At 45.9% G+C, this 25,401-nt stretch overlaps 1 protein-coding gene across 11 annotated transcripts in view; it reads left to right on the forward strand.

The window, feature by feature from the left end:
• Positions 1-25,401, forward strand: part of TMOD1 (tropomodulin 1) — a 91,187-nt gene that overhangs the window by 62,096 nt on the left and 3,690 nt on the right. For 8 of the 11 annotated variants that reach the window (XM_081511311.1, XM_081511335.1, XM_081511316.1 and 5 more), the window contains 3 exons: positions 1,157-1,264; positions 6,551-6,694; positions 20,460-20,604. In XM_081511311.1, the coding sequence (XP_081367437.1) occupies positions 1,157-1,264; positions 6,551-6,694; positions 20,460-20,604 (397 nt within the window). Of the gene's footprint in view, positions 1-1,156; positions 1,265-6,550; positions 6,704-20,459; positions 20,647-25,401 lie in introns of all 11 variants that reach the window. The other 3 variants (XM_081511269.1, XM_081511273.1, XM_081511346.1) reach the window with 3 other exon arrangements.

A 25,401-nucleotide genomic window follows, 5' to 3' on the forward strand; every position in this document is an offset into this window, starting at 1 on the left:
GCTCACATCTCTTTGGACCCTGCCTGTGTGACCACCAGGCAGAGCAGGGATGGGTGGACAGGCTGTGGGAGGAATGCAGAAGCAGGCCCAGCTGTCTGCTCACCTGCTCAGCCCGGGAGCCAGAGAGATTAGTTCTCAGGGGGTGTGGATGTAAGATAAGAAGTGGGCCCCTCACTTCCCAGGTCCCTTTTCCTTTCTTCTCCACTTTCTTTTAAGTGGCTGCCAGCCTCACGGCATAATCAGATTGGAAACCTGTGCCTGCAGTGTCTCCTCCACCTGGTCTCCTCGTGCTTTGCTCCCATGGGGGCTAAAGTGATGCTCTGAAATGCGAGATCCATTCAGGTGCCTCCGCTGTTTGCCATGTGTGCCATGGGAGACACTGGCACGGTTCAGAACTGTGCACCCTGGCAACGTCTATGCGCTCAGAGAAGTGTGGGATGGGGGGACCTGACCACGGCCCTGTGCCTTCACTGTGGGGCCTCAGGCAAGGGCTTGCCCTTTTCAGGCCTGTTTCCCCACTGCATGTGAGGCAGTTGGACTAGGTCAGTGGTTTTCACTTGAGATTAAAAAAATAATAAATGCCAATGCCTGGTCCCTCTCCCCAGAGAGATTCTGATTTTATTGGTCCACGGCAGGCCTGAGCATCAGCATTTTATGAGAGTTCCCTGGCACCTCCAATGTGTGGTAGGGCTGAGACCTTCTGGGACAGATGTCTCTTAAAAATTGTCTAGGGCAATGCCCTACCTTAGTTTATGGAAACAAACTCAGAGAGGGACAGAGACTTCTCCAGAGTCACACAGCAAGTCAGAAACATTGCCTGTTGCACACACCCACAGGCCTGATCTCTCAGCACAACACTCTTCTGCACCTTTGCCTTGATGTTTTCCTGCTCCTCCGGTCTCTGCATGTACAAAGAGAAAACTGCAGGTGCTATCTGAAATGTTCAGGGAGGACTTTCTCAATCTGTTTACCAGAAAGTTCTCCCCAAATCTCAGCCATCTGGGGCAAAGCAGAAACCCTTTGTCCATTCAGCTCTTTGGTCAGGGACGTGCTGGGCATCAGGCTGCACCAGGTTGTGAGAGAATTACTGCCCCATCTCTCTGCCCTGCCTGCCCCTGTCAGGACTGCTGGTCACTGCTTGCCTTTCTCTCTGCAGAATATCCCCATACCCACTCTCAAGGCGTATGCAGAAGCCCTCAAAGAGAACTCGTATGTGAAGAAGTTCAGCATCGTGGGAACACGGAGCAATGACCCTGTGGCATTTGTATGTACTTTTCTGATCTGTTACATTTAGACTGGGAGGCATAGAAACAGGAAAGTTGACATCTGTGGCCTCAGGACTGGCCATGTGCCACCGATGAAGAACCTTGTGTGGTGAGGTGTGATGTGGTGAAAGTCACAGGGCTAGGAGCCAGGAGGGAATGTGGACAGAACAGCCATTAGCCAGGCACCGTCTGTACATTATCCTAGTTTATCTCCACAACCATCCCTGATTCCAGAGGTGCAGGGCTCCCCATTTTACAGATGAAGAACCTGGGGTAGAGGAAGCTCAGACAACTTGCTTTGCCCAAAGTTTCACAGCAAGTGAGAAGTGGAGTTGAGATTTAAATGCAAGTCACATGGACCTTAAAGTTGGATCTCTCTCCACTCAGTGTGTAGACAAGGGCCTGCCCCTCCCTGGTCCTCAGTTTCCCCATATCTAAAACTATTGTCTTCATTGGTGGTTCCCAATGATCAATTTTATTTGATTTTTCCTGTGTCTTAAAAATATTTCTGATTAGATTCAGGTCAGTTCAGTCGCTCAGTCATGTCTGACTCTTTGTGACCCCTTGGACTGCAGCATGCCAGGCTTCCCTGTCCATCTCCAACTCCCGGAAACTGCTCAAACTTATGTCCATCGAGTCGGTGATGCCATCCAACCATCTTATCCTCTGTCGTCCCCTTCTCTTCCTGTCTTCAATCTTTCCCAGCATCAGGGTCTTTTCCAATCAGTCAGTTTTTCGTATCAGATAGCCAAAGTATTGGAGTTTCAACTTCAGCATGAGTCTTTCCAGTGAATATTCAGGACTGATTTCCTTTAGGATTGATTGGTTTGATCTCCTTGCTGTCCAAGGGACTCTCAAGAGTCTTCTCCAACACCACAGTTCAAAAGCATCAGTTCTTCAGCGCTCAGCTTTCTTGATAGTCCAACTCTCACATCCATACATGACCACTGGAAAAACCATAGCCTTGACTAGGACCTTTGTTGGCAAAGTAGTGTCTCTGCTTTTTAATATGCTGTCTAGGTTGGTCATAGCTTTTCTTCCAAGGAGCAAGCGTCTTTTAATATCATGGTTACAGTCACCATCTGCAGTGATTTTGGAGCCCCCCAAAATAAAGCCTATCACTGTTTCCACTGTTTCCCCATCTATCTGCCATGAAGTGATGGGATTGGATGCCATGATCTTCATTTTTTGAATGTTGAGTTTTAAGCCAGCTTTTTTCACTCTCCTCTTTCACTTTCATCAGGAGCTCTTTAGTTCCTCTTCACTTTCTGCCATAAGAGTGGTGTCATCTGCATATCTGAAGTTATTGATATTTCTCCCAGAAATCTTGATTCCAGTTTGTGCTTCATCCAGCCCAGCGTTTCTCATGATGTACTCTGCATAGAAGTTAACTAAGCAGAGTGACAATATACAGCCTTGACCTACTCCTTTCCCAATTTAGAACCGTTCAGTTGTTCCATGTCCGGTTCTAACTGTTGTTTCTTGACCTGCATACAGATTTCTCTGGAGGCAGGTAAGGTGGTCTGGTATGCCCATCTCTTGAAGAATTTTCCACAATTTGTTGTGATCCACACAGTCAAAGGCTTTAGCATAATCAGTAAAGCAGAAGTAGATGTTTTTCTGGAATTCTGTTGCTTTTTCTAAAATCCAACGGATGTTGGAAATTTGATCTCTGATTGGATTAAATTGTAGTTATTATAAAGTAGCCATCAACTCCTTTTTTTTTAAATATTCAATACATATTTATGGAGTGTTTATGTCCAGCACTGAATTAGGCTCTGAGAATACAACTGTGACCAAGATAGTCACAGTTCCCACTTTCATGAACATAATGGTCCATGTAGGCAGATAAAGGATAACAGTACAGTATAATTACTACAATACAAATAGCAGGTTAAAAGATACATGAATTAGCCTACCAGCCATGGTAATTAACCATTTAGTAGCAATCAGTTATGTTGATATCCACAAAATAACTTGCTGGGATTTCAACTGGGATTGCATTGAATCTATATCAAAATGGGAAGAACTGATATCTTGACAATATTGAATTTTCTTGTGCATGAATATGGAATATATCTCCATTTATTTAGTTCTTCTTTGATTTCATACAACAGAGTTTTGTAGTTTAGCTCATATAGATCTCGTACATATTTTGTTAGCTTTATACCTAAGTATTTCATTCTTTGGGGTGCTAACATAAATGGTATTGTACTTTAAATTTTAAATCCCACTTGTTCATTGCTATCTATGGGAAAACAACTGACTTTTCTTTATTAACCATACCCTACAACCTTGCTATAATTGCTTATTAGTTCCAGGAGTTTTCTTTGTCAGTTCTTTTGTATTTTCTGTGTAACCAATAATGTCATTTGCAAATAAGTGCAGGTCAGTTGCTCAATTGTGTCCGACTCTTTGCAACCCCGTGGACAGCAGCACGCCAGGCTTCCCTGTCCATCACCAACTCCTGGAGCTTGCTCAAACTCATGTCCATCGAATTGGTGATGCCATCCAACCATCTTATCTTTGCAAACAAAGACAGTTTTATTTCATCTTCCCAATCTATATGCTTTTTATTTCCTTTTCTTGCCTTAGTTCATTGGACAGAACTTCTGTTACAATGTTGAAAAAGAGGGCTGAGAGGGGGCATCTTTGCCTTGTACCTAATCTTAAAAATAGTTTCAAATTTCTTACCACTAAGTATGAAGTTAACTGTAGGGTTTTTTTTTGTAGATTATATTTATCAATTTGAGGAAATTGCTCTCTGTTCCTAGTTTACTGAGACTTTTTATCATGCATGGATGTTGAATTTGGTCAAATGCTTGCTTTGCATCTATTGAAATGACCGATTTTTCTCTTTTAGCTTGTTGATGTGATGGAATATCCCACCTAGTCATAATCCAAAGTACTTTTTATCTTGAGATTTATTCTTTGATCCATGTGTTATTTAGAAGTGTGTTGCTTAATCTCCATGTATTAGGGAAGTTTTCTTCTTATCTTTTTGTTATTGAATTTCTAGTTTGAGTCCATTATGGTCTGAGAACAGATTTTGTATGATTTCTGTTCTTTTAAATTTGTTATAGTGTGTTTTGTGGCCCAGAATGTGGTCTGTTTTGGTGAATGTTCCAATGTGCATGAGAAGAATGTGTATTCCACTATTTTTGGATGAAATAGTCTATAGATGTCAATTATATCTAGTTGATTGATGGTGGTGTTGTGTTCAGTTATGTCTTTCCTGGTCTTTGACCTGCTAGAGCTGTCCATATCCATAGAGGTGTATGGAAGTCTCCAGCTATGATAGTGGATTCATCTCTCTCTCTCTTTCAATTCTATTAGTTTTTGCCTCATATAGTTTGATGCTCTCTTGTTAGGCACATTCTCATTAAGGATTGTATGTCTTCTTGGATAATTGACCCCATACTATCCTTCTTTATCCTGATAAATTTCCTTACTTTGAAGTCCATTCCTAGCAATCAATTATTTTCTCATTTTTAAAATACATAGGACATTTCCTTGGTTGTTTTTGAAATGATAGAAATAGCTCATAGTCTCTCACTGCTTACAGTGGAGAACCTCTGGTTAGATGTTCTCCGACCTCAGGATATCTCCAGAGGATCCTGAGTTTGCCCGCAGAGACACAGCTGGCAAAGTCACATGCTCTGTCCACTGCTGTCACTGGATCAGAAACGAAGCCCATCTGTGCTGGCAGTCAGCTCAGCTCCACAAATGTTTACGGGGAATTGACCCTGTGCCAGGTCAACAGCTGATGTCATACCCTTCACACCAGGATACCCATTGTTGAAGATGAAAATACTTCTGGGATGATTGGTAAACAAGCTACCAGAGTTCCATTAGTGTCCGCACTACCTGCCCCAGCTCTTCTCCTGCCCATTTCTTTACTCTGGTCCAGCAGACAGAGTTGACCCTTGGTATGACACTGCCTATAGGACCAGCTCAGTCACTAGTATGTCTACTTGGATCAGCCTGGTACACTTACATACTAGCTGTCAAGTATTTTGATTATCAGGCCACACCTTTCCTGGGGAGCAAGAGGAATGCTGTGGGTGGGCATAGACTGGGTCCATCCCCTCAGGAGGGTCCAACCTATGCAGGGTTGGAGAGGAAGCTGATATGTCATCCCAGGGCACACAAAAGCAGGGGAGCTGAGGATTTGGGCTCTGAAGGCATCCTAGGAGCTGAGCCTTGTGAAGGCTTCAGCAGGCAGGGCCAGTGGGAAGGGCATTCCTGGACCAGATCGTCATTTCAGACAACCAGGACCCACTGATCTTACATCCTGGCTCATCAGCTGCTGGTATCTCCTTTCCTCCATGACACATCGTTTCCACCACCTGCTAATTACTTCATTTCCTCCAGAGGCTCTGATTGTCATCTACACCCCCTGGCTGAAGTCCTTCAATGTGCTGGGGCCACCTGAGCTCCTGTCTTCCGGTTTGCCCTGGTCACTTTCCCAGTGGGATGGCTTCCCAGGCTCCCCTCTCTGCTGTTCAAAGAGAATGACAACTCCATGGAATTCCAACAGGGACACAGAAAAGACAAGTTGAAAGCATATAGGGAACTTGGGACTCCACTAGTCCAGTGACCAGTGACTGAGGACCTACTATGTGCTGAGCACTGTGTGGGTGGGAGGCTCCCTTGGGGTGAATGAGGTGTACCAACAGCCCACCAAGAGTATATAGGCTAATGGAGGAGACAAAACCGCTATAAAAACAACTCTAAACACAGGAACAGAAGTTCCATGAGGGAGGTTATGGATAGTCTGTGAGGTTCAAGAGGGCAGGCACAGCAAGCTAGGGGGAAAGACTCTTAGAGAAAGGGGCATTGAGAATGGCCTGGAAGGATGGACAGGGTTTGGACGAGTGAAGCAGAAAGGAAGGGCATTGCAGGTGGTAGGGAAGGATGAGGAAAGGCAGAGCGGAGGGAGAGCGCTGGGTGCCAGGGGGAACTGAGAGTAGCACCACCAAGAGGGGCAGCTGGAGTTGAGGCTGATCAGGGTGGGGGAACGAGGTAATAGAAGGTTTGGATGCAGGTTAAGGAACTGAAACTCTCCAGCTGGGGTTTGGAGCCACAGCAAGCCAGAGGGGAGGAGAGACACAGAATGGTGCTTGGTGAAGGAAGTTGTGGAGATCTTCTTGCTGGTCCCTGACTGTGTGTGAGGGACTCTCACGCTCAGCAAGGCTCCCTCAGTATTTTAGGTTCTACCCACAGAGGTTCCAGCCTTGATCAGGTAATTCATGGGTACCCTACCTTTTCTCCTATGGTTCAAGGCCCTTGCCGAGATGCTCAAGGTGAACAAAGTGTTGAAGACGCTGAACGTGGAATCCAACTTCATTTCCGGAGCTGGGATCTTGCGCTTAGTGGAAGCACTTCCATACAACACTTCTCTGGTGGAACTGAAGATCGATAACCAGGTGAGATGGGCAAGGGCCTCCTTGTGTCCTTCACTTGATGCTTGCAGTTCTCCACTTTCTCATTTGCTGCTGTATGGACTGGACAGAGCAGATGCTGCTGCTTATGAAAGCTCCAGAGCACAGCTTTAAAGAGACCTCCAAGGTCATCTAGTCCGTACCCTCTACCATGCTCACAGTTCCTTCTTCATCATTCCCACCAAGTGCTCCGCCAGCTTCTGCTTGGGTACCCCTAATGATAGGCTCACTTTTTATTGAGATCACCCCTTTCATTCTTAGTGAGACTATCCTTCCTTATATCCAGTAGAAGTCAGCTCCCTATAAGTCCTGTTTGTTGAGTTTAATTTTTTTCTCTGCTGCATACAGGGTATATCTGATGCACAGATCTTATAAACTACTGGAGCCTTCCACACTAGGCAAAACAACACCATTTTTATCCATCACCCCCCCCACCATTCAGTGGGCTTTTGAGTCTCCTTACCATCAAGGTTATTCACTGGGCAAATTCTAGTTTGCCTTTTTCCGTACAGGGTTATCATTTCTCTATAACTTCCATAGTTCAGTCATTTATTTTCAGGGCAACCATTTCAGTTCTAACTTTCTAAGATGATACTAATAACAGTATCATGTCTGTTGCATGTGTTGAGGGTTCCCTGTGGGCCAGGCTATGTGCTGTGCACCTTATACACATCATCTCTGATCTTCCCAACTGCTCTGAAGGATGTGCGTGTTATCAGTCTCAGTTTTCAGAAAAGAAAACGGCTCAGAGAAACTGAAGGCTAGCAGCTTTCTCAGGGCTGCCAAGTGAGCACTTTTAGAAGCAGGATTTGAATTCAGGTCTCTGACTCTGAAGCCCACTCTTTTCCAGTATACCATATTGCTTCTAGTGCTAAAATGCTTTCTTCTTTATGGTTTGATAGAGAACCTGCTTTTTTTCCCTACATGAAAATGTTTGCTGAATAGTCATATAAATGTGTGTATAGGAAAAATATTGGATGAAATACAACCAAATTGTATACAGTGGTTGTCCCTGAACAAGATTATCTCTACTTTTTATCCTCATTAAAAAATACTACAAATATATAGAAAAATGCACAGAAGTTAAATGCACAGCTTAATGACTCATATAGGCAGTTAACCTGTGTCAAGAGGTTAAGCATCACCAGCTTCCAGAAGACTTTGGCGGTCCCTTCCCTGGTGGCTCATATGGTAAAGAATCTGCCTGCAATATGGGATACCCAGGTTCGATCCCTGGGTTGGGAAGATCCCCTAGCAAAGAGAATGGCTTCCTATTCCACTATTCTAGCCTGGAGAATTCCATGGACAGAGGAGCCTGGTGAACTACAGTTCATGGCGTCAAAAAGAATCAGACACGACTGAGTGACTAACACTCCTCCCAATCTTAAACTTTCACAACTCTTCACAGTTTGCTCCCTACTTACTTTCACAGCTCCATGACTTAATGCTATACTTTTCTCTCCCCAGGAACGTCCTCCCCTGCCCTGACTCCTTCTCTGCCTAGAGAAATCCTCTTCCTTCTGGATTTGGTTGTAGCCTCTCCTCCCAGTGGTTCTAGAGCCAGCCTGAACCATCTTGCTGGAGCTAACTGTATATATCCCTTCCCAATTCCACTTGAGTGATGGCACACTGGTACCTTGAAGTTACTCCTAGTGAGAGTATTTACACTGTGGAAATTGGCAAACACTACAAATCCAACCTTTTTTTTCCCCCCAAGAGCCAGCATATAACTGCTTTCTCCCTTCAGCCTGCCACAGGGCCTCTGAGCCTCCCCACAGAGAGAGTTTAAGTGCTCCTTCCCTGGTTCTCCTAGCACCTTGGCTTCCTTGTGAGCTTCTCAGAAGCGGGGGCTGTGTCTAAGTCATCTCCATATCCCAATACCCAGCTCAGAACTTGGTCCTGCAGTGGCACTTGATAAGCAGGGCTGCCCTGGATGGTTGTATATGTTGTTCACTGTACAATGAGGAGACGGGACAAAACCCAACTCATAATCTACTCTTTAAAACTTCATACAGGGCTTTATTCATCCAGAGAAGGCACTTTTCTCTAATTCATAAAGAAAGGCCACATGAGCCTGCAGCAGCTGTGTCATGTGAATTTGCTGCATTAAATTCTTTCCATCTCTCACAAGCCAGTAGCCTGCTGCTATAGCACCCATTCCCAGCCCCCATTGGTTCCATCCTTTCTTCCATTGCTGACCCTGCTCTATTGCAGGCAGAGGGGCAGATCAGATGGAACAAAGGCATGTAACAGGCTTGGCTGTAGCCTTAGGCCAAGCCCTGGGATTGGCTACTCATGTGACACCAGGCCTACCCGGGCAGGGAGTCAGGATCTACCCAGCATCAGCTGAAACCTGATTCCTGGGGCAGAATGTCAGCCAAAGATGGCCCAGAGCACTGGCTTCAGGTCATTGTGGTGGTAGCTTACACAGAGTGAGCTGCCCACTTCCCCTCCCAGTGCTTCTCCCCAGAGACAGGGCCCGTGCCGACCATCACCCTCACCCCGGCTAAACATCCGTGCAAAGACTTTCACTTCCCTGAGCCTCAGCTTTCTCATTTGTAAAATGGGGATAATAAGAATCTCTACTTCTAAGGAGCTAAGAGATGAATACTATGAAATGGTTCACTTTTTTATTTACTCGAAGGTGACCTAGGGAGTTCACACATTATTCTAAGAGTTAATATACTGAGCAGGTACCATGTATCCATTATCTCATTTAATGCTGGCAAAGACGCTCTGAGTGGATGTCACAGCCTACCCTAGTATTGTGGATGAGGAAACTGAGGCCCAGGCAGGCTATGTAACCTGCCTGAGGTCATACAGGAAGTAAGAGAGGCAAGGTTAGAATCCATGTCTATGTGACTCTAAAGTCCATGAACTGTGCCTGTCTGGGTTCTTGAATCTACTGTAGTTTTGTGCAGTTCTTCTCAGCTGTCCCTTTCCCTTGGTGCCAGGCCAGAGCACTGGTCACCACCTGTTCCCACCCCATCCTAGGAGTGTCTCCCTTTGTTTTATCTCAGGGTTTAGTAAGTGCCTGCTGTACCCAGGGCTGTGCTGGGCTGTGTGTGTGAATACTGTCTCTGTCCTCTGAGATTCCACACTGGATGAGATGACAGACAAGTGTACAGTTGATCATCCAGCCAGGTGCTCTAGCAAGCCACACAGAGTGGGGTACTGTGGGGAAAAATTTCAGTCAGGAGCAGGCATCAGGGAGGGCTTCTTGTAGGAGGTGGAATTTGAGATAAACCCTAGGGTGGACAGTATGTCAGAGGGTAAAGTGGAGGCCATGGCATCCCCGGTGTAGGGAACCACATGAAAAAAGAGAAGGAGAGAGGACAGCTGTAGAGTCAATTCAGAATCGACTAATGGGACCGCCTGAGGAAAGCCAGAAAGGGAGCTGGGGGGAGCCCAACAGGCTGGGAGTGGGTAGTTCAAGGGGAAGTTTCCTGTGGGCTGTCATCAGCACCCGTCACAGTCATGCTCTGCAAAGATGATTCCCGGCTGGATGGGAGAGGGTTGGAGGCAGGAAGAGGGCATCAGGGCTTGGAGACCAGAGGGGGCTTTGACCACCCATGTGCAGGGGGCCTATGGGGACGTATTCCTGGGAGCCTGAGTCTAGAGACTGGACTGAGGCCTGGGGGGGGATGTGGGGGGCTGAGACAGGTCTCGAGGAGGGGGCTCTGCTGGCTCAGGCTAGGGGAAGGCCACCCATGCCTCTCTCAGTGCCCCAGGAGGCATGGGCTCTGGGGAAGTGTGGCCAAGAGGAGGTGATGAGTGGTGTTGGATTTATTCCTCGTTCTTGTTAGTCACCGAGGTCCCCAGAGGCCACAGCTTTCTCCTCAGCCCTGTGCCTGTAACCTGTGTCAGAGTCCTCCCTTCTCCTTATACGGCCAAGGAGAGGGACTCGGGGAGTTCTGCCTGGGGTGACACAGAGCCTCGCAGGCTGGTTCAGGACACAGACTCAGGATAGGACTCAGCCAGGCTTTCTTTTACTTCCATGCTCTGTTGCTGCCTGGAGTCACCCTGGGACAGCAGTGAGGCTGGGCGTGGGGGAGAGGGGCAGGGGGCTGACTGCAGCTGAGGGCGCTGAGACATGCCTAGTCCAGCCCCCCTTTTGCAAATGGGGAAACCAAGGATTTGAGAAGGGATGGGACTTGCCCGACGTCACGAATCAACTTAGGCTCAGAACTGGGCTGGAACCGAAGCACTCAACTTCCAAACAGGCTGCGTTTATGAACAGACAGGAGAGACCCTCCCAGCGCCCAGGAGGCAGGCAGGACACATGCAGTGCCTGCAGGCCCATCTGTCCCAAGCCAACTGTGTCCCAAGTGGCAGCCCTTAGCCCCTCTTGATCCACTCACCTCTCCCACAGAGCTCCCTCCAGCAGGTCCTGCCCAGGACACTTGGGGCATGGGACACTCTCCCTCCCACACTGCCCCTCAGGAGACAAGGCCTGAAAATAGGCTCCCTCCCGACATGAAGACTTGTGCAAAGTCTAGGGGGATTTAGCTGGGTGTCTCACATTTCATTCCAATATTTGAGAGCGAGAATGTGCTTAATATTTTGAAAAGAAGCTAAAGGAAGTGGATCATGTTTTCTTGTTTTTCCAGATTGGATTGTTTTCCTAGTGGAAATAAATTTAGAAAACAAAAGCTATGCTAGAATAGGATCCTGAAGGTTTTCACGCATGGTGCACCCATTAATTTTAGATTCCACACTCAGGGCAGCTTTTTAAATGAGGCTGAATATAGCTTTTCGTTTTGCAAGATATAAGGAAAACACACTCTTGAAAACCAAGAGAGCAAGACCAACTGTGTTTTGTTTTGTTCCTTGTAGTTTTAGCTTCTAAGCAGCAGCTCTCCGTCTGTGCATAGTTTTCGTGTCTGTAATCTCATTTTGTATTGAAGTAATTCAGTCTGGAAGTGTTCAGCCTCCTTGAGAGGACAGGCATGTGTCACTGTCCCTTCCTCTAAATGTCAATTATGTTCTTTTACTGACCTTACTCTAAGGGAAAGATGAGATGAAGTCAGTGGAAATGATAGAGAAAACCCTTTTCCTATGCAGATCAGAACAAACCAGAATAAAGATTTGTGACAGTGACCATCTCACACCATGTCAGGTCCCCACTGGAGACTGCACTCTGTTTGGAAAAGCTAGGCAGGAGACAGACTGACCCAGAGGCTCCCTGGCTTCAAATCTCTGACATTTGAAGTCAAACAAGGGATTGGGTCCTGGCTAAGCCCCAGCTGTGTCATGTTCTTTCTGTGTAATGGGGGAAAATCACTTATTGTATCCATGCCTCAGTTTCCTTATGTGTAAAATGTGAATAATACTCATACTCGCCTAATAGGACTATGCCTCATATACCTGACATATAGTCTTTTCTCAATCAAGGGGGGAGATGTTTCTATTGTTAATTAGGCCTAGTCAGTGGTGGAAGGGTGGGGTGGGGAGGACTGACATCCGAGAGATTCTGGCTTATGCAAGGAACAACTTTTAACCACTTTCTTTTCCTCTCTTATTCCCTCTCTTCCTTTCCTACTTGAGTTTATTTTTTATTGAAGTTAACTTATATAAAGTGAAGCAAGTGCATCTTGAGTAGACAACTCAGTAGATTTACGTATTTATGTGTAGCTGTGTGATCACCACCAAGTTCAAGATGTGGAACACTTCCAGCACCCCAGCAGGCTCCCTCAGGCCCCTTTGCCAATCAGCACCCTGCAAATGCATGAATATTCTAATTCCTGTTATCAGAGACGAGTTTTGCCTGTTCTTAAACTTCATATAAATGGAATCTTTCTGTTTCTGGCTTTTTTTGGTCAACATTGTGTGTGAGTCTATCAGTTATCTACAGCTGTGTAACAAAGTATGCTCCCTTCCCCCCTAAAACTTAGCCACTTAAAACAACATGAACATGCATTTAGCTCCCAGTTTCTGAGTCAGGAATCCAGAAGCAGTATGACTGCATAGAGCTAGCCCAGTCTCTAATGAGACTACAGTCAAGGCTTTACCAAGTCTGAAGGCTTGACCGATGCTGGAGGAACTGCTTCCGAGTGGCTTCTTCCATGGCTGTTGGCAGGAAGCCTCAACTACTTGCCATGTGGACCTCTCCACAGGGCTGCTTGAGTGTCCTCATGGTATGGCAGCTAACTTCTCCCTGAGCTAGCGATCCAAGGCAGAGAAAGAAGAAAGCCAAGCCAAAAATGCCTTTTATGAGCCAACCTTAGAAGTTACACAGTCACTTCTGCCATGTTCTGTCTGTTAGAAATGAGTCATTAAGCAAAACCACCCTCAAGGGGAGAGGAGTTAGGCTCTACCTTTTGAAGGGAGGAGTGTCAAAGAACTTGCAACCTTTTTTTTTTTTTTGGCTGCATTGGGTCTTTGTTGCTGCACTCAGGCTTTCTCTAGTAAGTGGTGTGTGTTAGTCGCTTAGTTGTGTCCATCTCTTTGCGACCCCTGGACTGTAGCCCACCAGGCTCCTCTGTCCGTGGAGTTCTCCAGGCAAGAATACTGGAGTGGGTTGCCATTCCCTACTCCAGGGACTAGTGAGTGGGGGCTACTCTTTATCGTGGTGTGTGGGCTTCTCATTGCAGTGTCTTCTCTTATTGTGGAGCATGGGCTCTAGAGTGCCCTGGCTCAGTAGTTGCAGTGCATGGGCTTAGTTGCTCTGCAGGATGTGGGATCTTCCCAGACCAGGGATCAAACCCATGCCCCCTGCATTGGCGGGCTAATTCTTTACCACTGGACCACCAGGGGCAGTCCTGCAGGCATGTTTTAATTGGCAGAGTGAGAATCATTTATATCCTTTTTCATTGCTGCAGTTTGACCAGAAAGGCCTTTCTAACCAGCAGAGCAACCCAAGGATGGAGCAGGCACCTCAAAGAGTGGTGTACTCCCATCCCCAGGGGGTGTATAAGTGGAACAGAACAATCTGGCAGCTGTAATAAAGGAGGGAATGTTAATATCAGCCAGGATTTGGGACTCTGAAGTTGATTAGATAATTCCCAAGGCTCCTTTCTGTTGTTTTTTCAAGTGTTCTCAGTTGTCTATATTTTCTGGATTAAAAAAAAGGCCATAACTGGCCCCATGAAATGTATCAAGTGAGCTTCTCGGTGTCCCTGGCACCTCTGGCCAGCTCCAGGTCACAGCGCAGTTGCACCTGAGTTGTTGGATGGTTGTTTCATTAAGTAGTGAATCTGATCATCTTCTCCTCAGACTGATAATACATGGTCAGGGTAAAGGCTGAGGGAGCAAGAGGTGTCATACACTCCTGATGGGCACATCAGTGTTTATGTCCTTCGGGCAGGGCAGTCACACGTTTAATTCAAAATATGCCTATCTTTTTAACCCACCAATACGGTATCTCCACATCCAGCCTGAAGAATACTCCTCCCTCTCCAGCAAAGCCCACTCCTGCATTGTGTGTGACAGGGAAAACTGGAAGCAAATGAAATTGTCTCTACTAGGGCATCCCATGAAGCGGTTAGAAGGAATGAGGCAGTTCTCCATGTGCTGACCTGGAAAGATTCCAGAAAACATTAAATGAAAAAGATAAGTTACAGAACAATAAGTACCATATGAATCCATTAAGGGAAAAAATGAAAAATAAGAAAAGTCTGTATATTTTTGTTACATATTGCATAGAAAAAAAAATCCATAGGAACACATCCTGTTGGCCATGGTGGTTTCTTCTGTGGAAAGTGGGTAGGACTGAGGATAAATGATGTGAAGGGAGACTTTTAATTTACTCCATCTGCTTTAGTATCATTAGAATTGTTAATAATGAGATTAGATTTACTCACAAGTGATTTCCTAATTTTCAAGCATGTCTGAAGTGGGGCAAGAGTTCTTCCTGATCCCCTCTCCCTGGCCCTACTGCCAGAGTCTGCTGCTCCACTTCAGTCTCCCCGCAAGAGGCTCCTAATTATCTTACACACACTGTCAAGGTCACCTCTTAATTTTTTATGCCATCCCAAGCAAGCTATTGATGGACTCAATGCCGGCTCTGGAGGCCTTAAAGGTCATGGAGCCTAAGCACCCCCCAACAACATCTAGGAGACTCTTACGGGATGCAGTCTGCCATCTCTTCACACACCTCCAGGGACCAGCAGTCCACTACCTCACCAGACACTGGTGATGGTTAGATGGCAATCTGCACGCTGAGCCAAGTCTACCTTCTGAGCTCTTTCAGAGGCACTCGACTGAAGTGGGAACTAGCACAGGCTCTGGAGTAAACTGTGCAAATCCTTTCTGCAACTGGCTAGCTCTGTGATTGGAGGGAAATTTCTTAATATCTCTGCTTATCATGTCTCTTGTTTATAAGATGAAAGTTATAAGAATACTATATATTCCATTGGATTATAGGGAAGAGAAATTGACTTAGCTTATTCAAAGTGCTTATGCCATGCCAAGGACATAATGATCACTAGATAATAAGAGACCAGAGTTTTAGTCCTAACTCTGTCCACAAGGCCTTCTCTCTCATCTATGAAATGGTTGAGGTTCTTCTAGTCTCAGAATCCCTGGAGAAAGGAAGGGCTTGAGAAGGTAGTAAGTAGGAAGCTTCTTAAGATGTATGCATATTTTCTATTTTAATGTAAAAATGTGGTTTGGGTCAGAGATTAACACTCTAGGCAGACAGGCTGTGATTATGTAATGTACCCTCTGGCACACACCTGACATGTCTACATGTATTCCAGGGCTGTAGGAGAAGGTGGTGCTGTAGCATCCTCTGAAGTCCTTCCAGCTCCAGCTTCAGCTCTAGCCTCGGCTCTCATTTAAGCAGAGGAAGCACAGCCTGGCTTCCATATACACATGGGCTCAGTTTACTCATCCCCAAGTCTGGGGTTGCCTGTTCTTGCCTGCCCTGCTGACCTCCAAGGGAAGGAGGGCAGTTGAATGGGGCAGTTTGCATCTGAGTGCTTTGTGCTCTAGACCAGGCAGCATGATGTGGCAGCTTTGCCAAAGCGGCCCCTGCAGTCATTGGCAGTCCCTCCACTCAGGGGACACTGGGGCTTTCAAGACTAGTCCACCTTGCTTTCTAGCAGAGCTTGCCTGACAAGTGACAGCAAGGAGAGACCAGGCTTCCTGCTTAGTGGGGTGGGCAGGGGACATGCCAGTTCCTTACTGGGGTCTCAGACAGTCTGTATCATCTGCCAGACCAAGCCGACCAGAGCCCAGGACTGTGCTGGGTCCTTCGAGGACAGGCCTGAGCTCTTCCCAGCACTATCAGAAGCCTTGCCAGATGGGCTGGTGGAATCTTACCATCCTCCCTCTGCCTGCCCTAGTCAGCAGTTCTGGCTCTGTCTGAACCCACACAAGCTCCAGTGAACTCAGGATACCTGGGAGGAGTTCTTTATCTCGAGTCTCAACTGCAGTTCCACAGTTGTCCGTTTGGATATTGGGCTGATGTATCTTCTCAACCTCCCCAAGTTGCTGTGCACTGATCATGTTGCTATTTTTCCCATCAGTTCAATGCCTTGCCCTTGCCCTTGCCCTAGAGATTCAGGGTACTGTGTGCTCTCTAAGGGCTCACGGTCTAGGTTAGCAACCATCCAACCGAATTTTGTGTTGATAGAAGTGTTTTGTATCTGCACCAATATGGAAACCACTAGCCAGTGGCTCTTGCACACTTGAATGCAACTGAGGAACTGAATTTTAATTTTTATTTAACTTTTAATTGAAGTATAGTTGCTTTACAATATTATAGTTTCAGATGTACAACATAGTGATTCAGTATTTTTACAGATTATACTCCATTATAAGTTATTACAAGATAATGTCTATAATTCCTTGTGCTCTACAAGATGTCGTTGTTGCTTATCTATTTTATAGTGGTGGTTTGTAGCTCTTAATCCTCTATCTGTATACTGCCACTCCCCACTTCCCATCCCCTCTGGTAACCACTAGTTTGTTTTCTATATCTGTGAGCCTGTTTCTATTTTACTATATATATTCATTTGTATTTTTTTTTAGATTCCATATAAATTTTATTTAAATTTTTAAAAATCAGTCAAAAATGGGCAGAGGATCTGAATAGATAGTTTCCCATAGAAGACATACAGATGACCAACAGGTACATAAAAAGTTGCACAAAATCACTAATCATCAGGAAAATACAAATCAAACCACAATGAGCTATCACCTCACACCCATTAGAATGGCTATTATCAAAAAGATAAGAATTAACAAGTGTTGGTGAGGATATGGAGAAAGGGAACCCTTGGGCACCATTGGTGGGAATTACAGTTGGTGCAGCCACTATGGAAAATAGTATGGCTGTTCCTAAAAAAAATTAAAAGTAGAATTATCATATGATCCAGCAATTTAACTTCTGGGTGTTTATCCAAAGAAAATAAAAACACTAATTTGAAAAGATATGTATCCCTATTCATTACACCAGTATTTACAATAGCCAAAACATGGAAACAACCAAAATGTTCATTGCTGCGTGAATAGATAAAGTAAATGTGGTATATCCAATGGGATATTGTTTAGTCATAAAAAGAATGAATTTTTGCCATTAGTGACAGTGTGGATGGACCTAGAGGATATTGTGTGAAGTGAATTCAGAGAAATATAGATACCATATCCTCTTATCTGTGGAATCTAAGAGAAAAAAAAGAAAACTAACCAAGCTCGTAGATACAGAGAACAGATTGGTGGTTGCTAGAGGCAGCAGGTGAGGGGTGGGTGAAATGGGTGAAGGAGGTCAAAAGGTACAAACTTCCATTAATAAGTAACAAATGGAGGTGTAATGTATAGCATGATGATTATAGTTAATAATACTATATTGCATATTTTAAAGTTTCTAAGAGAGTACTTTTTTTTTTTTGGTTGTGTGGCTTGTGGGATCTCAGTTCCCTGATCAGGGACTGAACCTGGGCCACAGCAGTGAAAACCCAGAATCCTAATCACTGGGCCACCAGGGAACTCCCAAGGCTAAATCGTAAAAGTTCTCATAATCAGAAACTATGTATATAGTATGTATGGGGATGGATGTTAACTAGACTTAGTGTAGTAATCATTTCACAGTGTATATAAACATCAAATTATTATATAGTATGTCTGAAACTAATGTTATGTCATTAAAAAAAGATTTAAAGAGCCCCATGCAGCTGGTGACTGCTCTACTGAACAACACAGGTCTAGTGGGAGAGACAGTTATGGAGGCAGGTGACCCAATAATGCAGAGAAGGCAATGGCAACCCACTCCAGTACTCTTGCCTGGAAAATCCCATGGACGGAGAAGCCTGGTAGGCTACAGTCCATAGGGTCGCGAAGAGTCGCACACGACTGCCCGACTTCACTTTCACTTTTCACTTTCATGCATTGGAGAAGGAAATGGCAACCCACTCCAGTGTTCTTGCCTGGAGAATCCCAGGGACGGAGGAGCCTGGTGGGCTGCTGTCTCTGAGGTCACGCAGAGTCAGACACGACTGAAGTGACATAGCAGCAGCAGCAGCAGCAGACCCAATAATTCAGATTGACTGGGCTGGGAGTAGAGAGGGACATAACAGTGCTTGAGTGTCAAGTAGGGAAAGATGGTTTCCAGGGGTAAAGCTCAGGAAAGGCCTCATCAGGGAGGGGGTGTTTCTGGTAGCTGTTAAAGCACTGATGCTGGGAAAGAAGAAGGCAGGAGGATAAGGGGATGACAGAGGACAAGATAGTTGGATGGCATCACCGACTCAATGGAAATGAGTTTGAGCAAACTCTGGGAGATGGTGAAGGACAGGGAAGCCTGGTGTGCTGCAGTCCCTGGGGTCACAAAGAGTCAAACACAACTGCACGACTGAACAACAACAAACTAAAGCACTGGGGACACATCAGCAGGAGGGTGAGGGAGGGTAGGAGCATTCCACATGGAGGCAAGAGGACACATGAGCCTTTAGAAGTAGACCTCTGCCTGCATCAGGCATCAGGTACCAGACTCCCCACCCCTGGGGTAACCAGCCTGAGGAAAGACTGAGAGAGGAAAGAAAGGCGAGGACAGAACTGTGCAGGGTCTGAGTGCCAGGCTGCAGAGAAGGCGGGGCTTGTCCTTTCTGGTTATTGAATGAACTGAGACCCTACAGGTTGGGCACGGGGCATTGGGAATATAGTAAACTCTCAATAAATGGCATCAGTTATCAGCCATGGGGAGTCATTGGTTGTGCTTCTGTGTTTGTTTGCTGCTTCTCTAGATCATTTTGGGAGTATTGCCCCCTTAGCAATATTAAGTCTTCCGATCCATGAATATAGGATGTTTTTACATTTATTCAGGTCCTCCTTAATGTACAATGCTGTTTTATAGTTTTCAGCATGCAAGTCTTTGTTTATTAAATTTATTCCTAAGTGTTTTAATGTTATTGTAAATAAAATTATTGCCTTAATTTCACTTTGGGATTGTTCATTGTTGGCGTGTAGAAACACAGATGGGTTTTGAATACTGATCATAAACACCCTGCAAGCTTGCTGAACTTGGTGAGCAGCTCTAATAATTGCTTTTTGTGGATTCTTTAGGGTTTTCTAGATACAGTACTGTGTCACCTGCAAATAGAAATAGTTTTGCTTCTTCCTTCTCTATATGGTGACTTTTCTTTCTTTTTCTTACTTAATTGTCCTCCAGACAATGTTGGTGAAAGTGGACATTTCTTTGCTTTGTTCTTGTTATGAGGGGGAATGTCTTTAATCATTAAATAATACCATGTTAGCTTTCCTTCTGTGTCTTTTTAAGCCTTTTTAAGATTATGTTTACTTTTTAATATCTTATTATACACAGTAACAGAAAACTCAAAAAAACAATACAAAAAGAAAACAAAAACTCCCCAAGCTCATCACCATCCGTTTGCATGTGTGTGGGAAATACAGTTAACTTTACATAATAAGTACAACCTCTCTTGTCACTAGGCTTCGTCTATTCAATATTGTGTCACAGCATCTTTCCATGTCTGGGCCCAAAGAGTCGCATCCTTACTGTACAGCTGCCCACGTTCTACTGTAAAGCTTAACCATCTTTTATTTGAGAAACTGCCTCTTGATGAATGTTTGTTTCCCTTTTATTCCCACTATCATAAACAAGAAGGATGAATATCCACATCGTATCCTTCCCAACACTGTGTATTGTCATGTTTTCCTTTCCTTTTCATCTTTGTCAGATGATCACTATGGGGGTAGAGAACTAGCATAATCAAAGTGAGGCTTTAGGAGGCTAATTCTGGCAGTCCCAGCTTTCTGTGTGACCTTAGACAAATCCTCTTCCCTCCCTGGGCCTGTTTCTTCATTTGTAAATTGAAGAGATTTAAAAATCTCTAGTCTAAAGGACTGGTTAGCCAACCTGACCTTGCCTTGAAATCACCTGGGAAGTTTTAAAAACCATGGACACCAGAGTACCCCAGCCAGTGATTTAATTAGTATGAGGGATAGCCCGGGTTGTAGGATTTTTAAATCTCCTTGAGACTAAACGATATGAAGGTCCTTCCTGCTCAGATAGTCCAAGAAGGCAGCCGTGGAGCAGCGGAAAGATCTCTTCTTGGCGTTCAGCAACCCTGGGTTTGAATCCCAGCTCATTGGCTCCTGGCTGCCTGACCTTTCAACTTCTCCACACTTCCGGCTTCCGGTTGCCCTACTCGTGGAGTGGGCGGGGGCAGGGAGGTACTAAAATCCCAGACCAACGCTCAGGGTTTCTTCAGGTAGAGATTTAGGTGCCGCACAAGTGAGCGAGAAGTGACTGTTTTGTTGGTTTTTTTTTTCTTTCTTTTTTAAATCAAAGAGCCAGCCTCTGGGCAACAAAGTGGAAATGGAGATTGTGAGCATGTTGGAAAAAAACGCTACACTCCTCAAATTCGGCTACCACTTCACCCAGCAGGGACCCCGGCTGCGGGCGTCCAACGCCATGATGAACAACAACGACCTTGGTGAGTGGACCTAAGCCCCCTGGCCGCCGCCTTTCATTCTTCGTACCTGTCGGAGGAGATAAGGCAGGGAAAACTCCACTGCCGCCTTGCCCAAGGCAGGCCTCTTCCTGGGCCTGACTCTCGGTTTTCAAACTAATCCCATATTCTTGTTTTCGGTGTTTGCGTCTTGCTTCCCCCCGGAACCTTCCCCAGACTGCCAGAACCCTGCCTGCAGACGCTGTGGCCAGGCCCTCCTCCCCAAAGGTAGCTCAGCTCAGCACAGGGCTGGGCCCAGAGCACACCCTCAGCCTGTTAGCCTAGTGAGTGAAACGTAGGAGGCACAAAGCCAACGCTGAGTCTCTTCCTTTCTGAATACCTTTTTTGGAGCCCAGAATCCTCTCCAAATCATACAGTCTGGCCCAAGCTCCAGATCCCAAAGCCATCAATCAGCCTTACTACCCACACCTGAAGCCTGGGGGACTTAATGTTGCTTTTAAAGTAAAGGTTGAAAATGTTGACTTCATAGTAAAGTATAACAGGTTACATTCATTTAATCTCAGTTACAGGCATAGTTTGTATTTTTTCCTAAAAAAATAAAAATAAAATGTCACAGTCTTTCTTAGCCAACACTGAATAGAAATACAAGTCAGTTGAACAAAAAGAGAGACCAGTCACCGACTTAGTTCCAGATGCTAATTGTTCTCAAGCTCAGTGGGTAGTTGGTTCTCCTGTGTTTTCCTGCTGCCTGCTTGGAGAACTTGATAGTGTCCAAAGAGGAGTATGTCTGATGAGGCTATAGGAAAATAAGAGGGGGGGAAAAAAGAGAGTAGGCCTGTTAACTCAATTGATCGTTATAGTCAACTGTGAGTTACCTAAACTCAAAGGCAGAAGGAATACAAAGCAAGTTATACTAAGAATAGAAGGAAACAATGCATTTTTTAAAAAGAAGAAAGCTTCTTTCTGAGATTGAATTATGAGCTAAGCGTGTTTCTAAAGGATGACGTGTTCAGTGAGTTTTTCATCAAATTTGAACCTGTTGTAAATGTGTTTCTTTTTGTTTAGTTTTTGCTTCTGACACTCAGTAAAATGCAAGGAACTTAATACTAAAGCACATCTCAGAGTTCAGGTGTGTCACTTCCTGGTGATGAATCCGAAGCTAGGTTAATACACGGAAGGCCTAGAAGAATGGGGGTGAGTATGTAGGTGTGTATGCACGAGGCAGGTACTCACAGAACCTGTGCATAGATAGCCACAGAGCTACTCAATTCAACAAACATTTGTCAGAGACCTGTAGTGCACTGGTTCGTGTTCCTAAGAAGCTATTTATTCATTTCTTACCGCAGCTGTTACTTTTTTCTAGAGCTGCAGATCTAGAAAAGTCCATCAAACAAAAACCCGCACGCGATGTCCTGGTTTGTGAAGTGTCCTTATTTGAAACAAAACATGAACAAACACAAACCACTAACAGTTGTAATTATCATGGTGTAACAGAGGTTATTGTTGTTCAATCGCTTAGTTGTGTCTGACCCTTTTTGACCCCATGGACTGCAGCATGCCAGGCTTCCATGTCCTTCACTATCTCCTAGAGTTTGCTCCAACTCCTGTCCATTGAGTTGATCCAACTATCTCATCCTCTGTTGCCCCCTTCTCGGTGATAGCTACACTGAACTGTTGAGGACGGCACGCAACCTGGACTCGGTTGGTGCAGTTGTGATCTGGCTGCAGAACCAGCACTAAAAAGCCTTGAGTTCTATTCTGATATGCAGTAACCTCACATTTTTTTTTTTAATCTCAGATTAAGTGTCTTATATGTCCCTTGGTGCCTGTCTCAGGGCTAATTGAGCTTTGGTCTTCCAGTGGCAAAATGGCTTGGAGGACTTCTTTCTAGGGTTAGAAGTTTCCAGATGAGTCAGGAGTGCTGTAGGGGGGACCCCGGTATCAGCTAGAGGCTAGAGGAAATGGCCCTTGAGGATCTGTCCTGAGAGTCTATGTTCCAAAATCCAGGCCCAATTCCTATCACCAGGGACTTGGTGAGGTCGTGACAGGAGCCTACCGTGCCATTGCTGCATGGGACTTCAGGCTCCACCTCCCGTTCTCTTCTGGAGGAGCTGAGGCCTGGGAGGGGCTGCACTTCTAGGCAGTGGCTCGGTCAGGTCCCACCTTTGTTAGTTACAGTGTCAAACCGTAGTTACAGTGAGTGCTTTATGAGCACCTTTTGTGTGCCCAGGGCTGTGCGAGGTGACATAAGCGGTAGCAGAAAGCCAGTTCTCTGACTCAAAAACCTTTACAACCTCTTAGGGGAGAAAAACACTCAAAGTCAGACCCCTAGATTCAGGAAGGCCTACAAACTGTATACAAACAAAAACAAGCAAATAATTTGTGTGGACAGAGGCCAGTTAAGCCATGCCTCCTGGTGGGGGTGGGCCTGCGTCAGCCTTGTGAAGAAGAGAGAGGTTGTGTGGGAGGTCAGCAGGAGTTCCTGGTGGGGTTGCCGGCAAAGGCAAAAGCAAAAGCAGGGTGGTAGGTCCCAGTCTGCGGGATAGGAAAAACAGGAAGTTCCGAAAGGAAGGAGGTACTGTTATAGGAAGTTACACCCAGTAGGAGAAGCAGGAGCCCACAGAGAAGGGAGGGAAGGGCATTCCAAGCAGAGGGAACAGCATGGGCAAAGGCAGGGATGATGACCAGGCACATGGGGTGTTCATGGGAATGGGGCTGAGGGGGTAGGTATGGGAGGCTGTGAGCCAAAGGCCTTTAATGCTGAGCTCAGGACTTTGGTGAGAAAAGCAAGTGGGTAGTGGGACAGTGGCGGTTTCCTAGGGGGGAATGACAGGGTATTAAAATGGGTTCTCCCCGGAACCTGTGGTGGTTCCCTTGGGTTTTCCCACAGAAGGAATTAGAGCAGAATGATCTAAGTGATTGCACGCAACAGAGTACCAGTTAGTGAAGTTGGATTTTTAGTTTTAAAATCAAATTGTGCCTGTCTGCTACTTTTTGTGAAAGAAATGCTTCCAATTCTGATGGTGCATCAGTGTTCTCCTTTAAAAGAAATTCTGACTTTCTTTCCAACATGGCTTTTTCATCCTGCTCCTGATACTCTGATGAAGCTGACAGGCTTCCACATTTCCCAGCTGAACCCGTTTGTCATTAGAGCCCAGCCACAGCAGTTGTGATTCGTCTGCTGCTGCAGTCCGGCAGCAGGGGGCAAGCTCTAGATGGAAGGGAACAGGCCTCTCTGGCTTCCTTCTCACTCCGACCAACCTCTGAGCTGGCTCCTGGCCATGGGCCAGGTCTGCGGGGCCTAGGCGTTGCTTGCCTGCAAGGCAGGTGGGCTCCTCCTTGGGAGACATGTAGTCCCCAAGGCCATGGGTCAGCCAGTGGCTCTGCAGACAGGCAACCTGCCCAGGACCCATCCTGACTGGTGCGTCTTTGGTCCTGCCCTCCCTGGGCTCTTAGCAGTGTGCCATGGGAGAGAGCAAGGTGTCAGGAAGGAGCCGAGGATCCCCATCTCTGCTTTTCCAAGGTGATACCTCAGATGACTCCTGTCTCCGCACTGTTTATAGCTGATAGCCAAGCTGCTGCTCAGGGTCCTGTAACTCTGCCACTGATGTTCTCGTCCCTTAATGAAATCTGAATTGCAGCCTCCAGGTTAAGACAGTTGTATGTTTTTGGGGGGTGAGGTGAGGAGAGAGTAGCATGTTTAAAAGCAGAAAACATCCCTTTTCTGGGAAAGTCACTCCTTTACTGTTTTCTCAAGGAAGACCTAACAGGCACCCCAGACACAGCACACACACAAATCAGTTTCATCATCTTGGGAAAGAGCACTACTTTCCTCACCATTTCAAGCTAGAAATTGGCACCTCTGTCTGTGCTTCCCTCAGCTCGGCCAGCCACCTCCTCACCATCCACGTTCCCTGGTCCCTGGTCCAGCCCTTAATGACCTTTACCCAGCATTCTGCAGTGTCCTTGGGCCCCTGCAGCTCCTCTAGTGCCTCTAAGGCAGGCATCTGTCACGGTGCTCATCCCAAAGCTCATCCCACCACTCTGCTTAGAACCCTTCCCATGTTCCCACTGCTCTCAGGTTAAACTCCTTGACATGGCTTACAAGTCCCTTTGCAATCATAGCTGATACTTAACATGGCCATTACTGTGTGCCAGGCACTGCCCTAAACACTTCAATCTTACTAACTCGTGTAATGTTCCCAACAACCAGGTGAAGCAGGTACTGTTGTCATCCCCACGCTACGGTAAGGAGATGGGGCCTAGAGAAGTAGTAAAGTTACTTGCTGTCAGTGGGCGTAAGTGGGACTGGACCGGGTAGTCATTTTGGCCCCGGAACCTGTGCTGTCCACCTCCATTCCAGGTGAGGCCCTGCCAGATTCATCTCTCGACACCCCAACAAGCCATCCCCTTGCCATATTGGTATCAACCAGTCCAGGTAGGCTGAGTGTCTCCCAGTGACCCAGGTAAAAGCTGCCCTTTCGGAGTCTATTACTCCTAATGCTCCCTGCACTTTCCCACCATCTAGCCCTTTATTGTTTAAGATTCAGTGGACAACTTACCACCATCCTTGGAAGATCTGACCACTTTGTTCACTGGGCCTCTCGTGCTTGATGAGATCTACCAGCATACTTGTGATATTTTATCTAATTTCTTGTAGATTTATCTTAGTCCCCTGTTAATCTTTATTTCTGATCCTTGTGCTTGACACATCACAGCACTCAGTCAATGCTGCTGCATATAAATGTATATAAGATGCGCCACAAAGGTATGATGGAGGTATAAAGCTTGGCAGGAAGTTGTGGAGGGAGCATGAGATGC

Source organism: Giraffa tippelskirchi, chromosome 1 (assembly GCF_054371585.1).
Source record: "Giraffa tippelskirchi isolate mGirTip1 chromosome 1, T2T-mGirTip1v1.2.pri, whole genome shotgun sequence".
Lineage (NCBI taxonomy): Eukaryota > Metazoa > Chordata > Mammalia > Artiodactyla > Giraffidae > Giraffa > Giraffa tippelskirchi.